This window comes from Lepidochelys olivacea (genome assembly GCF_965140295.1).
Source record: "Lepidochelys olivacea isolate rLepOli2 genome assembly, chromosome: 25".
NCBI lineage: Eukaryota > Metazoa > Chordata > Testudines > Cheloniidae > Lepidochelys > Lepidochelys olivacea.
In genome coordinates, this window is record NC_140435.1 from 15848092 (window position 1) to 15866121 (window position 18030).

Genomic DNA, 18030 nt, shown 5'->3' on the forward strand with positions numbered 1-18030 from the left:
TAGATCTGCCTTCGTTTCTGCTCCAGGGCTCTAGCACATGCCAGCAGGAACCGGCTGCAAGAGCGTCCCAGGTGATCCAAGCAGGCATAGGAGGCCAAGCTGCCCCCAGCTCAAGGTGATGCCCCTCCTCCACTTGGCACAGCCTGCTTGACACCCAGCCCTGCCAGGGTTAAGAACGAGGCCCAGGCGCGCCAGCTGGTGTTGCTGGGAAGATCCAGATAGGGGCTGTCGGGAGGTACAAATAGCAGAGCCAGTCTCCAGGTCCTGGGTGGGTAGAAGGGGGTTCTTTGGCTGACCTCACTGCAGCCTCCACTCCAGCCCCTGGCCTGAACACAATGCCCGGCCACTTGCCAAGCACACAGGGCTGTTTGTAAAGCGATAGCTGCACTGGGGGAGTTGGTTTGGGGAGGGGGGACAGGGCAGAGGAATGCAAAGGTTAGCGATGGCCAAGGTGATCCCACCCACACTCCCAGCTACACCCGCCTTGTTTCGGGTCGGAGGAGCCCAGACGGCGGCAAGCTCTGGAATCCACCCCATCTAGCCCCGGCTGGCCAGAGGTGGGCAATTCCCACTGTGGCAGGCCTCATTGATCGCCTTATGGTCCCGATTCCCAGCTGCGTGGGGAAAACCTGATCCTCTCCCCCGCAGCAGCCACCCTGCTAAACTGCTCCAAAAATAGAGCCCAGCCCCTTTACACTGCCCCCCAGCCCCCGAGCTGATTCCTGGAGACCAAAGGACATGCCCAGAACCCAGACAGATCAGCATGGAAACAGCAGACCAGTCCTGCTGCATGGAGCAGAAAGCGGCTGCACACTGCCCCCTGCAGGGGAGAAGTGCTTTCTGCAGCCCCGGACATGCGTGCTCAAATTACAAAAAGAACAGGAGGACTTGTGGCACCTTAGAGACTAACCAATTTATTTGAGCATCAGCTTTCGTGAGCTACAGCTCACTTCATCGGATGCATTCATTGGAATGCATAATTGATCCGATGAAGTGAGCTGTAGCTCACGAAAGCTCATGCTCAAATAAATTGGTTAGTCTCTAAGGTGCCACAAGTCCTCCTTTTCTTTTTGCAAATACAGACTAACACGGCTGTTACTCTGAAACCGCTCAAATTACAGCGCATCAATCCCCTGTGATCACAGCACTGGAGGAAACGCTGAGCCCAGCAGCAGGGAATGGCAGCATGGGGAAGGTGTATCCAGGAGAGACAGTTTAGGAAGTAGGCTGTAGAATAAAGCACTGATTGTTCACTGACGGGTGACCAGACAGCAAGTGTGAAAAATCGGGACACGGGGAGGGGGGGTAATAGGAGCCTATGTAAGAAAAAAATTGGGACATCTGGTCACCCTACTTCAATGTCCGATTGTTCATAGCTCTGCAGGGCAGGGCCCAGCTCTTTATTCTGGGTTTGTACAGCGCCTAGCACAGTGCGGTCCTGGTGCTTAATCGGGGCTGCTAGGAGCAACTGCAATGCATAGGATCATGATCAACTCTGTAATTTAAGGAGGTGTAAGGGTGGAAACAGGGAGGAAGGATGGTGAGTGCTAACTTAGGACGTGGGAGACCCAGGTTCAATTCCTAGTCTGTCACGGTCTCCCTGTGACCTGGGGCAAGACACTTAATCTCTCTCTGCCTTAATACTCCCATCTGCACAATGGATAGAACAGCCCAGCCATGCTGAAATGATAAATACGTTAGAGATTCTGAGGTTTGCTCTCACCGAAGCCAGGAGTCCTGGTGAAGGCCACCAGAAGCTTTCCCCTTCTCTTTCCCCAACATTCTTGAGCCAAGGCCATGGCAGAGACCCAGTGACATCAGCTCAATTTACGAAAACTCTTTATTGGTGCTAGGAATCATGTAAAATCCAACCCTGGTAACAAGCAGGGCTGGATGTGACAGTTACAAACTCCAAACACACCACCCTGACCTGGGAGGAGGTTAACAGAAAACAACCTGACCTCTCCCCTGGTTGGATCGGGGAGAAATGGGGTGAGAGGGAAAAGCAGCCACACTCCAAGGCCAAGGTGCCTGGTGCAGTTAGGGTTTGTTCTTTGCCATGGGGCACGTGAGTGAATTCCAGTGCTAGTGAAAGCAAGGGCACGACTACCCCGTGCTTTGAGAGGGGCACCACACAGGCTACCAATGCAGCTTTGAGCCACACTGCTATTCCAGTCCTGAGCCCGCCTTGAGCACAGATTGCCACAGCGTCAGGTGGGTTCTGTAGGACGATAGGAGGGTCCACAACTAAAGGTGCCTCCCTGTGACCCAGGGAGGACACGAATTCCAGCCTCTGCATGCAAACTGCCATGGCAAGCTGAGAGGAGCAGCGCAGAGGCCTGATTAGAAAAGAGGAAAGCGTACAGTTTATCCCATTCCAGCTTATTCAGTAAAAAGACTAAGTGGGTGGAAGGGAGCAGGGAAGGAAGTCAAAAGGCCTTAAAACCCAGAATCTTTACACTTAAAAAAAAAAAAAAAAACACCCCACGCTATTGATTCATAAAAGCGATGAGCCATGTGGGCGCTGACGCCCAGGGACAGAGATAGAGCTTATGTCTAGAACGGTGGGAAGAGAGAAAACATGTGTAAAGTACACAGCGGGCAGCAAGGAGCCACATCACTTCTTACATACCCAGCCCTGGGATGGAACGTCGGGAGGCCGAGCCAAATAACAGGGAGGCGGGCGGCGGGGAAGGGTCCCACATCCGATCGCCTTCCACCAGAAGGGGCAGGGAGACAGGGCCACACAGGTGGTATCACCTGCATGGCTCATGAAGCAATTTTTACCGATCCTTTTCCGTGTCTGGATTTTTCTTGGTGAATAACACTGAGCCAGGTGTGGAGGGGAAAAGCCACGATTCCTTTATACAAATAAATAAAGAAGGGGGTGGGGGGTGGAATTTAAAACAATCTGAATTTGGGGTGGCGTCGGGGGAATGCTTTGTTTGAAAGATCTAATGCAGAGATCCAGCTAAACCCATCCAATAGTGCAGCCCAGATTTCTACAGCAGGATTACGCTCCACTCCTGTGTCCAGGGTGCTCAGCATCTTGACACGTTCAGCTGTACATAGCGACAGGTTTCCGGGTAACAACAGAGACTTAACAACCGCATAACAGTCACTGAGCCATTTTGATGTTCACAGCAGGAGAAGGAAATGAGAATCAAAAGGAAGCTGCAGGTTGGGGGGGGGGGTTTCAGGTGACTGGCAGGTGTCGCTCCTGCAATGTAACCCATTTTGTGTGGAGGATCCCGAAGCTGGAACTTAAGGGTAGGGGATGATTTGCAATTCAAAGAGGGGGGACCGGACAGATTGCGGCCAGGGGACCTGTCCAGAGACTACAGATTGTTAATGCTGTATGACAACAGAAGCACCAGAAAACAACAGTCTCACTTTCACTCTTTAGGGGATGAGCCACGCCCAGGGACAATGGAAAATCTGAAAGCCAGGCGGTGCCAGGGATGCCCTGCAGATTCTGCCATCTCCCACAAGGAGCTAAGCTCCCAGAGTTCGGTTTCTATCCTTCCCCGTTGCCCAAAACCTTCCCTGCTCAGCCAGAGCTGCATCCAGCTGCTTAACTGCAGCACAGGGGTGGATGTTGTTTCTTAGAGCACGGGCCGGGGGCGAGCTCGAGCTGGGCACTGTAAATGTGAAGATTGTTAAAGGGGCAAAGACATCCTGAAATCGAGTCTGGTAAAACAAAGAATCAAAAGCGGCTGTAGTTTCCACCCCAGTCACTGGGGCCTTCTCCAATTTGGGCGAACATTTACACGCCCCGTTTTCCTTTGTGGAGAAACAAAATGTTTCTCTCTCCTGTTACTGAGAAACCCTAAACAAGGCAAAATGACTAGAGAGGATGAGAACTGTGAGTGACATCCTGGCCCCACTGAAATCAGTGGGAGTTCTGACACTGAAGTCCATGGAAGCAGGGTTTCATCCAGCGTGTCTAGTCAGTTTTATGAAGTGCTGTCAAATGCACAGGGTAGGAGTGAAAACTAGGGATGTAAAAGGTTAACCAGTAAGCATTAGGCTTACCGTTAACCAAATCTTAACTGTTAAACCCTGCAGCTGGCAGGCGGGACACAACATCGAGCTGGAGTGGCCCTAGCAAGACCCCAGCCCCTGCCACCCTGCCAGAGCGACATTGGTTAACAGGTAACTGGTTAAACGATATAATTTTAATCGTTTAGCCGATTAACTTTTTAAACCAATATTAACATCCCTAGTGAAAACATAGGGAAAATATCGACTCCACCCCCACCCCTGGATCTTTCACTAATGGTGAGACTTGGGAGGTTACAAAAATCCAGGTGGAAGTGTGATTTTTAACTGAATCCTTTAAGCCGAAGCAAGAAACACATCTATGAGTGTTCTTTTTACAAGAGTGGCACACATTTTCAGAAGGGTCCAACAGCAGCACTGGGCACCCACAGTTCCAGCTGAAATCAACACCCTCAGAAAAAACATCAAGCCCTGAGAGGCTCAAGTTGGATCCCCCAACAATTGAGGAGCTCAAATTCAGTGACTACTTTTGAAAACTTTGCACCTCCTCTCTCTGTCTGTGCTTGCCTTTCCCTGCCCAGGGCCGGGGAGTTTAGGGGAAATTTTCAGACAGAAAATAAAAAGGTTGGTTATTTGGGTTTTTGGTTTTTAACCCATTTACCAGCAGCAGTTAGAACGGAGATGGATCAACACTGGTTTGGGGCATAATCACAGAGAAAAGGGAGTGTGAATAAGAATCAATTTATACCTCAAATCTTACCCTAGTGGGAGGCTTGTACCATTTAAATGAATTCACGCTTTGCTACAGTCCTTAAAAGTGATGCTTAAAAGTGCATCACCTAAAAGAAGTAGGTGAGATTCCTGCCTGGCAGTTCATAGGGCTTTTCTATAACACTCGGTCCAGCAGCAGCAGTAATTGACATTAAGAAGCTAATAAATATTTCCAATGATTCTCCCTGTCTTACATCTAGTATTACACTATACAAGAGTAGGAATCAAGTAGTATAGAATAGGCCCGGTGTGAAATTTCAGATATGGAGGGAGAACAGTTTTTGCCAGAATTTGCTGTGGGTTTCTACTGTCCCTGAGGAGAAGCAGGGGTGAGAGCAGATGATGCAACTCAGCTGGATCATTGTACAAGGAGCTGAATCGCATCCTGCTTGGTTTTTCACAGCACAGCGAAACACTAAACCAAAAAGGGCATTTGCTGAAATGAGCGAAGGCAGTGGTTAGCCATCCCGGGGCAGAGGAGGAGGGACTGATCCACAGCCTACACATCCATTGAAACAGACCGTTTCATAATGGACGGGTCAGTCTGTCAAGAGTCTGAGCGACTCACCGCCAAAGACACCTGGATTGCAGGGGGAGACCAACGCCTCTGATGACAGACTGCGAGCAGGGTTAGAGGTGGCTAGACAGCGAGGGAGGGAGGCATATGGTGCCAGCACTGGCCTCTCTGCAGTAGGGCTGGTGCTAGGCTGTACCCGTGGGTGGATGGAGTCCCTGCTCACACAGGTTCCCCTGCAGTGCAAACAGGGCCCTGAGCCGGCTGACTTTCATCAGCTCCCCACAGCCCAACATTAAAAGATCCCTAGCCAGGTCACTAGGCCCCTAGATATTTGTATCCCTGCGGACCACATTGCTGTCATCTGTCTGTGCCCCCTGCTTCCTGGGCCAACCTCTGCTTTCGGAGATGCAGCAGCCCGGTCACGTTACGATACTGACGCCCCCCCAGCGTTGTTAGCATCCGAGCTTGCTAAGTACTGACCGCCCAGAAGAGGACGCTTGGTACCTTTGCAGGGTGGCGTCCCTTCCAGCTCTGAATACACTCACCCGCCTCACAGGAAGGGGAGGGGACAGCGCCCCCTTCTGACATGGCTTTGTGGCTTTTTACACCTTGGCCTCGCAGCCGGGTTTATTCTGAGGTTTCCAATCTGCCCACTGGAGAGGAGACCAAGCCCAAATCCTCCCTGCTATTTAATTCTCTCTCTGTTCATTTGTTTTATGATCAGAGCCGTGATTTTACCTTTGGGCACAAAACAAGCTGAGGGCTGGGGAAGTCTCAGCTTTTAAACAATGGTGCCACTTCTAAAATGGTGAATCCAATTTTTAACACCCCGACTCCCCAATCGAGCTGCCCCCTGGTGCAGACACTCTGGGTGCAAAGTTTCAGCTTCAAGGCAATTTGTATGGGCTACTTATAACACACACACACACACACCGCGCCAAGGGGTGACGGATTGCACCGCCCTCCCCTTGGCACGGCTGTCATTCCAGAGAGGGGAAATGGCAGCGCCGGATCGAAACCTCTGCCCGAGGCCCTACGTTCGCTCTGGGGCCGAAGAGCAGCCGCGGAGTCAGCCCGCCTGGCGGGTGTTTGGACGACAGAGGCGTCTGGTGCTGCCTGGTTCTCTGGCTCAGGAGGATGGGTTCGCAGACACAGGAGCTGGCTCTACTCACAGGGTGGTGGGCGGGTGTTCAGCAGGCAGAAGGCAGCGAGCTGGACTCAACCTTCAGTCCTTTACTGGCCAGGAAGGCATCCTGCTTGGGGTCTCGACCCAGGAACCGTCGCAACATGACACTTGCATCCACGGACCCCCCGGGACGCAGGATGTAGTTCCTGTAATCCATGCCCACCTGCAAGGGGAGACAGGCCAGGGGTGGGGGGAAGGCAGAGCAGGAGGAGGGATCAGGGCACGGGAGACCAGCGAGGGAGAGAGCTCTCATCCCACAATGCTGCTGCCTGTGCTAACCCCTTCCGCATGCTCTGGGCTGACCACAGCCAGGGCGGGGGTCCCTGCAGATCACGGCACCCTTCCCGCTGGGCTGATATTCCCACAGCAGGCAGCATGGCTATGGCACACGGTGGAGACAGACAGACAGGAGCTTCCATTACCTTACAGTTCATGATCCCCTCCTGCTTGAAGCGCGTGTGGAACATGTCCATGGAATACACTTCACTCCAGAGGTAGCCATAGTACTGGGCATCGTAGCCTCCAGCCAGGTGGCCAAATGTGGCCGGCATGTTCGTACCTTGGGAATTAAGAGACACATGGCCCGTTGATGAGACGCGCTGCAGGAGTCAGGCACTCAGACAATTGCCTGAGGAGGGGGGTGGAAAACATCCTTGATTCAAGCGGCAAAAACCTGACGTGGAAATTTACCAGCCCAGGCACCAGATCAACTTCCCTCTGATCCTAGTGGGAAAACAATCTGGGGGAGAGGAAGGGAAGGGATTTTCCACCATGCTTGGCAGCGGCTTAATGCTGCTCCCAATGGAGCGAACGGCACGTTCCCCAAGCCCAACGCTCCTGGACATGCCACCCTAACTCTGGCAGATGTGCCCAAAGCGAGTGGGGAAGCAGAATGGGGCAAAGCTGCCTTTATAGGCTGGGGCTGGGAATATCCAGTGGCTCTAGCCCCCCTGTTGAGGGGCACAGGGGAGCGATTTTTGGCACAGGGCGTTTTGAGAGTCTGCCCTGGAATGTGCTTAGGCAGGAGACCAGGAAGAGAGGAAAAGCTCCTTTCCCTTGACATGATCTTCAGAGAGAAGATTTTACCTTGGACTTGCACCAGCCACAGCCCCTCTCCCCAGAACCTGTGGAACCAGCATGCCCATCAGTGCCAAGTGGGTACCTGGGGTGGCGGGGATGCCCAGCACCTCCTCACACAGCCGGGTGTACTCCTCCACTGGGTCTGCCTTTGTCTGGGTGTGAAGGGCCTGGTCCACCTTTGCCAGGACGATCTGACGCAAGTTGAACAGCCCTGTTAAAGGAGGGGAGAGGGAAGCAAAGCGTGAGGCAGACAGCGCCTCCGCGGGAGGCCACAGCGGGTGGGTAACAGCTGGCAGAGACCGGCTGCGCGTGCTTGCTCCCCACCCCCCTAGCTCTGCCAAGACCCCCTCAAGCCTGTCCTGCCATCTCCCACTCTTCCAGTGCTGAGCCCCCACACCCTTCAATCTAGACCCACAGCCCCTCCTGCCCCATGACTGCTAACGATCACAGGTGGGTTCCTTCCCCACCAACCCCACCCCCCAACGGGCACAGCAGAGGGGCGAGACGAGGCTGATCCCAATTGGGGGGTGGGGGAGGTGCCGTGGCTCCTACCTGTGTTTGCCTGCCTGGATTGGATGAGCTTCTCCAGCAGTTCGTCGGGCATGGGGCTGCCGGTTTTGTAGTGTTTGGACATACGCAGCAGGGGCTCCTTCTCCCACACCCAGTTCTCCAGCATCTGAGATGGGGCTTCGACAAAGTCCCGCTCCACGTGGGTCCCACTGAACATGGCAAACTCTGCCTACAAGACACACATGCTGTCACAACGCAGCCGAGTCGGCGTGGACACAGAGTACCAGCCCAGATCCCCCTTGCCCCAGAGAGTGCCCACCTGGGGGTGAGGAGTAACCCAGCCAAGCAGAATGGCCCTGGCTGGGCACAAGAAGCCCACGATTAAACGATCAGGCTTGGCAAGCATGGAGATTGGAATTTAGAGCCTCCATCATAAGTGAGAGGAGTTTGCTGCTCTCAGCCTTGTCCCCGGAAGCGTTCGCTTGCCCCAAGCTGCCGCACCGTTTGGCACAATTGTCAGCTGTCGCGCGAGTATGGCAAAGGATTGGCAAAGTGGGGGCTGCGGCTCACAGGCAGAGCTGGGTGGGTAGGCAGCCCAGGGCAGGGATAGCAGAGCGTCGGAGGAGCTGCAGGTTGGGATTGAGGGGCACCAGCAGAGCGGTGAAGGTGGGGGATCCATGGCTGGGATAGCAGGGGGAGCTGCAAGTCGGGATCGAAGGGCACTGGCAGAGCGGTGAAGGGGAAGGGCCCATGGTTGGGATAGCAGGGGGAGCTGCAGGAGGGGATTGAGGGGTACTGGCAGAGCGGTGTGTAGGGAGCCCGGGGCTGGGTTAGCTGGGGGAGCTGTGGGTCGGGATCAAGAGCCACCGGCAGAGCTGTGTGGGAGGATGTCTGCACCCCTTGCCCTCTGTGTGGCTCTGGCCGGTGCTCCAGCCTTCTCCCCTTGCAGCGTTGTGTGGGGCTAGGACGAGCAAGCGACCCGCTGCCCCCCACATGGCCCCATCCTCACCTGCGAGCAGAGCTGGTGCATGACGTGGCCGAACTCATGGAAGTAGGTCTCCACCTCATCGTGCTGCAGCAGGGATGGCACGTCTGGCGTGGGCTTGGTGAAGTTGGCTACCATGGCAGCGATGGAGACCTGCCGGCTGGAGTCCGGCAGCAGGCAGCCTGGCTGAAGGCCGAAGCAGGCTGCATGCCCGTACTTTCCCTCCCTGGAGTGGGTGGAGGAGACCGTCAGACGGACGTACCAGCACATCCAGCCGCATCACATAGGGAGCCTATTAGAACCCAGGGGCCGCCTGCAAGGCGCAGACGGATTCATGCAGAACAAGTGCTCACTGGGATCAGCTGGACCAAACGCACCCCTGTTCGCTTTCCATCGGGGGCAAGGGAATGGGACAGAGCCAATCCCACTGCAGGAGCAGACAGGCCCCGCAGGAGCACACAGCAGATCTCAAGCTGACCCTAGCAAGTGGTTTGAGATGGCAAAGCCCCCCCCAGCAGCCATCCCCCCGGGGCGAGTTATATAGGGGAACTGGACGTTCGGCGTTTGTTGTGCTGCTTTGGTGGGAGAGGAGGAGGTCAGGCACCCACCAGAGAGAAGAGGCAGGCTGCAGGGATGCAGGAGTCAGGGCTTCTCTGGCCTCCGCTGTGGGGGCTGGCTGTCACTGCAGCTCAGACGGGATGGGGAGACCACCCCAGGGCAAGGCACAATGGAGAGCTGCTGGGCGACAGTGGGAAGCCCCACTCAGCACCATACGCCCTCACCTTGAAGTCAGGCCCTGCTGACTGCAGGGGTAAAGCTAACGCCACTCTGAGGGGCAGGCGGGCAGTGCTGACCTACTGCCAGGGATGGGTGGCACAAGGAGAGAGTCACAAGCACAACTCCCGTCCTCAGGTGGCAGCACCACACCCTGCCCGACTAGCCATAGGCAACCGGTTCCATTGTCACACTGGGAAGGAGTCCAGAGCCCGTAACCCTCCCGCAGACAGACTCCCCGGTCACTCCGAAGGGGGTGCAGGAGGTTCCCCCGTGGGCCTGGGTGACAAGATCCACCATCCCCAAGCCCATCTCCCTCGCTCTGGTGCGACAGGGGACTCACCGGGGGTACAAATCCAGGTAGAATTTCCCAATGGTCTTGCCCGAGCCAACGTCCTTCACCGAGTAGAGCTGGACGTCCTCATGCCAGACCTGGGCGTGCTCCTCCAGGAGGAAGCTCAGGCCCAGCAGCTCCTGGTAGATGTCCAGAAGGCCAGCGGTGACTACCCGCATGGGGAAATACTCCTTCAACAGGTTCTGGTCCACGCTGTACTTGGTCTCCTCCACCTGGTTCATGTAGTAGCGCATGTCCCAGGCATTGATGCGGTCGTCAAACTCTAAGTCCCGCTTCTTGCACTCGTTCTTCTTCAGGTCCAGGATCACGGCCCGTTCCTTCTCCCCCAGGGGCTTCAGCTTCTGGGCCAGCTCATCTGGACAGATGAAGAGGGGGAAGAACCATGAGAGTAGGATGTACAGGAAAACCCAGCCCCTCCCCTTCCAAAGCCAGGTGCGGTACCTAAGAAGGAAGCCACGGTCTTGCTGGTTTTCGCCATGTTCATTTCCAGCACGAAATCAGCGTGAGTGTCGAAGCCCAAGAGGCTGGATTTCTGAGCCCGCAGGTCCACTAGCTCCTTCAGGATCAAGCAGTTCTCCTGCGATGGAGAAGAAGGCTCAGCCCGTGGAGCCGGAAGTGCCAGGCAGGGAGGAGGCTCGAAGGCCAAGGTGGAACAGAGCAGCCATCCCGGGAAAGCAGGAGCAAGTCAGTCCCCTCATGCCCAAAGGCTAGGCCAGGACGTCCCCCCAAAACACCAGCCAGGGCCTCCATCACCCATTCGAACCCTTGGCATCTCCGCTGAGAATGCTCAGTGGGATGGCGGGCTGGGTGGTGCAGGCCCCTGGCCTGAGGCCCACCATGCTCATTTCAAATGGGCCGCTGAACTGTCCTCAGATGATGGTGGCCGGCAGTCGCCACTGATCTGGGCCAGTGTAATGCTTCCCCTGTGCCCTTGGCCAGCCGACGCCAAGGGGCTCCTGGGCCACGGCTGGCACTGGTGACCTACACCCGGAAACACTCTTTGGCGCTGGGCTGTAGCTTAGGGTGAAAGCCAGTGCTGTGCTCTAGGCTAACAAGGTTGCATGCTCAGGAGTTCTGCCCAAGACCTTCATCCACCTACCTCCTTGCACCTGGAGTTGAACATTTCCTCCACCTTCCTCCTCGTCTCAGGCACACAACATTTCTTCATGAGGGGGAAATAGTGCGGGTACTTCAGGGTGACCTTCAGCTTGCCGTTCTCGGTCTTCTCCAGGGAGTTCAGGAAGTCCTCAGGGAGCCCCCCTGGAGGAGGAGAGGAGACAAGGATGGACAGACTTTGAGGACGACCTGCAGCCCCCCCCCCACAGCCATGCCGCTCCCCGGGCAGTGCACTCTGGGTCGGCTTAACCAGGAAGCACGGGAACGCACTCCTTCCCTGGAAGCCAACGAGTGCACAAGCCAAAAGGGGCTCTGTAGCTGGGTGTAACTGGCAACTCTCATGCTGCTCCAGCTGGACCAAAGCAAGATCAGGGGCAGCAGCAGCTGCCAGTCATTTCTACTGGCAGGTTTCCGCTTGATCGGGAAGTTAGAGAGCGAGCTCAGAGATGGGTCAAAGGTGACCCGGTCCTTGGAGACTTAGCGCCAGAAGAAGCAAATCTTCCCGGAGGCGCCAGCAGGCCTGGTTCCCCCGACCGCGAGCCGCCCTTACCCAGCTCCTCCTTGGAGAAGGGCAGAGAGGTGGTGTCTTCGGTCAGGTTTTTGTTGAAGTCAATGCAGAGCAGGCTTAGCCTTTTCTTAATAGCTTTGATTTTCTTTAAAAAAAGACACACACACACACACACACGTCATCAGACCCAGCGACATTGTGGAAGGAAGCTGAGCAATGCTTAGTCAGTTCTGTGCGCACATGGGTCCCCGGCTTCTCTCCAAACAGGGCCGGCTGCGCAGAGACACAGAGATCTCAGCCTGGGATAGGCAACCTCCGGTCACCCCTGGTGGAAGCCCAGCCATCACGCCACGGGCCCGTCTGTTTGTGGCCAGCTCAAGGAGCTGTGGGTGTTTAAGGTCTGGCCAGCCATCGGCCGATTTCATTTCCCCTGCTTGTCTATTTTTAACCTGGTGTCAAGTCCCCCGACCGCCCTCTAGCCCTACCTGCTGCAGTGGGGCCCATGAGATGAGGGTTACCCTAGTCAAGCAAAATCTGCTCACTGTTCCCCACCACCCTTACAGAACCTCTGCCCCCTGCATGCAAACTGCACGTTACTATCACTCTTGGGCTGGAGGCTGCTTTCATTCCTAGACTGCTATGTTCTACTGAGACTCTCTTCAGCCCAGGACCCTAAAGGGTACAAAGATTAGCTCCCCAGGCTGACAGGTGTATTATCCCCACTTAGAGGAGGGAAAACAGAGCGTTAACCTGACTTGCCCTGAGTCAGTGATAGAGCCAGGAATAGAACCCAGGAGTCCTGGCTGACCGTCTTCTGGTCTAGATCACACCACTTTAGCTGTAGGTACCCCTCTGTACAGCTATTTACGATACATTGACAGTCTCACCTCCTGCGTCTCCTCCGGGAGGTGAAGGCCATTTCGTTTACCCAGTTTAATCAGCCTCTCTAGATACCTCTTCGCTTCAGGCCTCAGGGAAGCACTTTCTGCCTTCTCCTGTCAGACAAAAAGGGGGAGCGTCCGGAGCCGAAGGGGCGACAGTGCAGGGAGTGTGGTTTGCTAATCTACAGCTTCCACACAGCCGCAGCAAGCCATTGGTGTCGGTCCTACGCCCGGCCTGCTTCAATGTCTGTGGGCCCCGAACTAGAGGAAAACACCCCCCTAGAAGAGTTAGATTCAAGAGGCTGGTCCTCACTATATCGTTTTCAACACGGATCTCAAAGCACATTACAAATCATTAGCCAACCCTGAACCTCCATGGGATGTAGGTCAAGGTCACCAGCCTCATTTTAAAGATAGGCAGACTGAGGCAAAACAAAGGGACGGAACTTGTTCAAGATCACACAGTGAGTCAGAGCTGAGACTAGATCCCAGAAGTCCCGATTCCCCAGTCCCTTGCTCTAACTACTAGACAATATTGCCCTCACATTGTAATTTAGCTCTAAACTCAATAGGACGGACAGTAGGGAGAGGGACTCCTTGAAATTAAAGGGAGGTCCCTGTGCACTCCCTGTTGGGATGCTGGGCCTGTTGTCTTCTCAGCACTGTGAGCCACTCAGGTTATCCCTCCCCCCTTCCTCTGAACCTGGAGCCAAACGATCCTCTGGTACACATCCTGCCGCATGCTCATCTCCACGTCGAACTCTGAGAGCTTTTTGTCCGCCTCCGTGCTCGCCGTGCGGATATCTTTGCGAGGGGAGACGTGCTGGGGAAAGTCCAGCATGTTCCTCTGAACTGAAACGACAAAGCCAGGAGCTCAGGCCGCAGCAGGAGCAGCAGTGTGCATCCACTGGCGTGCTCTAGGGTTAGCGTATGAAGTAGGTGCCAGTTTCTCCATCTGGAGCCCGACAAAGAGCCCAAGCGGGGACACGGCAAGCTACTCCCACCAACACGTCCCCACCTGACCCGGAACAAACCCCTCTAGCACTGAGTTCGATCCTCCTCGGCTCATTCAGTCCTTGAAGTCTCTGTTGAGTCTCCTGGTCTCAGAGCCAGATCTGTGTGTCGACGCTACATGGCAAGTTCCTTGAGGCAAAGCTCTTGGCTTCTGACTGCCCCGGAAAGCATCGCAATATCCCATGGCTCTGTTTGGCAGTACCCTGTGGGGTGTTGGCGACACCTGTCCCTTGGGAAATGGCCTGAGACCCAGCTTGCCGTGACACACAGGCAGAGTGGTGTGGGGAAGCTTGCACAGCGGTTACCCATCTAACTCCTGGCTCTGACCAGTGCCACCTGTCTCCCATTTTTCATGAGCACGAGAATTCAAGCCATAGTTCTAGGTGAAATCCTATGATGCTGTGGAGGCCAGACAACGTGTCCTTGTTAAAAGATGCTGCCCTACACACAACCACTGCTGTCTGCTTAACCGGAGAGACAGGATTAGACAGAGCACTGCTGGTTAATCAGGAAATACCTATACATCCAGTTTGCCACTCCCAGGAACTCAGGGGTTCAGGATTGGATCCTAGGACTCTCCCTCAGGTCAGCGTGGGCTGGGAAGGATGCACCCAGCTATCACCACAGAACTGGCACTGAGAACACCAGTGTCATGCCAGCCACGAACCTAGCAGTCACAGAGTACCTCCCCTCCGAAAGATCACAGTGACTTTGTTGTGGGCGCTGGATTGACCTCAAGAGCTACACCTCCCGCAGCATGGTAACTCCTCACTGGGGCAATCCATGCTGGAAGCTGCATCATACAAAGAACTTGGGCGTTTTCCACCGGGTTATCTAGCTCTGCTCAGCTGGACCCTCACCAGGGTTTGCTGCAGCTCAGGGATTTGCTAATGTAGACAAAGCCCAGCAGGGTTGGGTTTTGGCCACAGATAACAGGGTTTGGGGGAGGTCCTTTGGTTTGGGCAGGCGCTCCAAAGTCTGATTATTTTTGATTGTTTAATTGCTAGGAAGGTTTTTTGAGACGGACTAAAGAACCCCAAATAATCACATTTTAAAATGATGCTGTTCTAGTGTGGATGCTTCTTAAAGCCTTCGTGTCCACAGCTTGTGTTCTCCTTGCCCATTTCCACTTCAGAAGGCAAAGGCAGGGAGCATATCCCTTACCACCACTTTCGTGCGACTCTGAACAACAAAACCCTGCAGCAGGGCACTGCTGTCCCCACAGATCCGCCATGAGAATTCTCTGCTGAGCAGAGAATTGGGTGTGCCAAGAAAGGGCTGACAGGTCTACGGATGTTAACACCATCTCTGCTTAGTAAGGAATCTTCCCCTCTCCGCCCCCTTTTTTTGGGGGGGTGGGGAAATCAGAGAAGGAGGGTAAAAAGGAAAGGAGTACTTGTGGCACCTTAGAGACTAACCAATTTATTTGAGCATAAGCTTTTGTGAGCTACAGCTCACTTCATCGGACACATACTGTGGAAAGTATAGAAGATCTTTTTATACACACAAAGCATGAAAAAATGGGTATTTACCACTACAAAAGGTTTTCTCTCCCCCCACCCCACTCTCCTGCTGGTAATAGCTTATCTAAAGTGATATGTGTATGATAATCAAGTTGGGCCATTTCCAGCACACAAACTCATGACACTTCCTTTGCACCACTGGTGGTCAGACTCAGGAAAAGATACCGCAAGGGTGGAAGGTTGTATGATTTATGCACCATTGAGAATAAACAGGTGTTACCCTGAGGTCAGCTTCATTTATAAACACGGTGTTATTTTTTCAGAGCATTTTAGCTGTAGTTCTAAAAAGAAATACATTGTTTACACAGAGAAGGGAGCTCACACCATGTGTGCTCATCCCACATCTGATCATAGAAGCTAGAGATGGAAAAGCCCTGGTCACCCAATCATCTTTCTGCCGATGCATGGTTGTTTCCTTCAGCACACTGTCCAGCCCTTTGTCCAGATACTGCAGCAACAGGCAACTTCAAAGTCCTAAGTGTTGCTTTTAAAAATCACAACTAGTGGGGCTGCCCGCAGTTCCTCTCGGAAACCATCCCACTGCCAAACTCACCATCAGGCAGATTTTTCCTGACATTCTGTCTATGTTTCCCATCCAATTTCATCCCACTTACCCTAGTTATGTCCCACTGTATAAACACTACCTAGAGGACACGTAAGACAGAGGCTAGTGGAGTTATGCAAGAAAAAAACAATGATTCTAGAGACCAGAGGTGCACAAGATCTAAAAAGCACTCCGCTACTAACAAAAGCAAGAGGGCTCCAGAAAACAGCCAAATCCTGTTTGTCCAGGTACCTGTATACTCCGCCTCCACATCAGCCAGAGCTTTGAGGGTATTTTCATAGGAGACCTCCCCCTGCTCCTGGGAGCCCACCCGGTCATAGACCTGCTTGGTCCTCTCTAGGAGCTCGACAGTCATGTTCTCTATTTGCTCTGCTGTCAGGTCCCATCTTAGTCGGTTCACTGGGGGTCTGTGGGACTGGCTGTCCACAACGTTACCTGAATAGGTAAGAAAGAGATCTACATATAAGATATTGCCCTAGAAGAGTGTGGAGAGCTCACCCACAGATTAATAAGGCAGGGACTCAAAAGACAGGTCTGGCAAATACCACAGATCCCTTGTAACAGGCTCTGAAGAGAACCCAATCTGTCTGAACCAAAGAGTAAACAAAACTGTTTCCAGTCAAGGTTTTACCCCCTCATTTATAGCAACCCCTTAACCAAAACTTGATTCCTTAATTACCCTGCCCTCAATCAGACACACATATGTTTGTTACTGCAGGAGGGCTGGCAGAGATTTGTGGAGGAGCTCTGAAACTTTGGTTTGGGGGGGAAGTAACATACACAAAGAATGACAAGGAACTGGTGCAGTAGGGGTAGATGATGGGAAGATTACACCTAAGCACTCCAGTGTAGCCTTAATGAGGAGACCAGTGACTGCAGCAGACCCAGATGCAGAGCTGCCACCCCCACGGTGCTGGGAGTAACTCCACAGAAGTGAGCTTTATCTCACTCCAGCCCCGCAGCCCTTTACAACCTGGAGAGGAGCCTCTCCTTGCTTGCAGGGGAAATTTAAATAGAGAGTAGGGAGCAGATGCCCACCTGAGAGGCAACGAGAGAGAGAGCAATATTGCTTGGAAAGCTTCAGATTTACAAGTGATCTCCACAGCTCTGTTTGCAGCTGCAGCCGAGCTGGTCCCAGGACATGAGAGAGACAAGGTGGGTGAGGTGAAACCTTCTACTCAAGTGGAGCTGGTGCAATAAAAGGTATTACCTCGCCCACCTTGCCTCGCCAACTTATAATCATCGAATTCCAGCTAAACCTGCCTCACGGCTTTCAGTCCCTCCACTCCGCCTTCCCATTCCCATCTCCTTTACTCTGCCCCCCACCCCAACTTCCCATCCTCCTTCCCCCAGCCCCCCCCACCCCAAACACTGCTCCCCCCCCACCCAACATTCATCTCGCTGCTCTCCCTCTCCCCATCCTGTGGCCCCCCCTCCTCCCTGCTCCTCCAGCCTACACACTGCCACCCCTGCCCAACCCTAGACCCCCTCCCCACGCCCCTCACTCTATACTTTGCCCCCTTGTCTACATATCCCCCCCCGCCTCCATAGCCCCTCCCCCACCCCAGCGCCATCTCCCCCTGCCCGTTTCCCTTTCCACCCCCCCATTGCTCCCCCCGCCTGTTTTAATCCCTTCGCACCCCTCCCACGTGGCCCTGCCCCCCCAGCTGGGGGGTACCTGTGGGGGGAGCCATGGCGGGCGGGAAGGGCGGATCCAGCGGGCCTGACGCTGCTGCCAAGCGAGGCCCCGGCCGAGAAGCGCGGTGCAGCCCCACACGCGGGCTCGCCCTGGGTCCTGCTCCGCCGGCCCCGGCCGCAGAGAGGGGGGCGGGGAGAAGCGGGCGACGTGAAGGATTCTGGGAGGGCGGAGGACTTGCGCTTGGCGCACCCCAGGGAGGGGGGCGGGGGCGGCCTGGCCACCGCAGAGGGGCACCGCGGGGACCCCCCCAGCCCGGGAGGGCACTGCCCCCCCCCCGACAGGACCAGGGTCCTGAGATCCTGCCCCCCCCCATGGGGGAACTGATCTCTGCGGGCAACAGCGGGGGGGGCTCAGAGGGGGCGGGGGAGCCCGCCTCGAGCGGTGGCGTAAGGGGGGGTTGGGGGGCCCAGTCCCTCAGAATTAGCCCGGGGGGGTGGCTGTGGGGGGCAGGGTGCTGAGGGGCTGCTGGACAAGGGGGGCAGAGACCATGAGACCAGCGGGGGTCGCGGGGGGGGGCAGGGCCTGGGGCGGGCAAACGCCCCCT

The 18030-nt window shown here is 54.9% G+C and overlaps 1 protein-coding gene across 1 annotated transcript; it reads right to left on the bottom strand.

The window, feature by feature from the left end:
- Positions 1 to 1822: 1822 nt before the first annotated feature.
- Positions 1823 to 17632, bottom strand: THOP1 (thimet oligopeptidase 1). Its single transcript, XM_084614545.1, has 13 exons — positions 17466 to 17632; positions 16019 to 16222; positions 13389 to 13537; positions 12692 to 12799; positions 11847 to 11949; positions 11280 to 11440; positions 10622 to 10757; positions 10169 to 10535; positions 9076 to 9277; positions 8109 to 8295; positions 7639 to 7767; positions 6899 to 7035; positions 1823 to 6639 (listed from the first exon to the last, which is right to left on the bottom strand). Exons 1-13 carry the CDS (start codon positions 17479 to 17481, stop codon positions 6481 to 6483), a joined length of 2058 nt encoding a protein of 685 aa, XP_084470671.1. The 5' UTR covers positions 17482 to 17632; the 3' UTR covers positions 1823 to 6480.
- Positions 17633 to 18030: the final 398 nt, after the last annotated feature.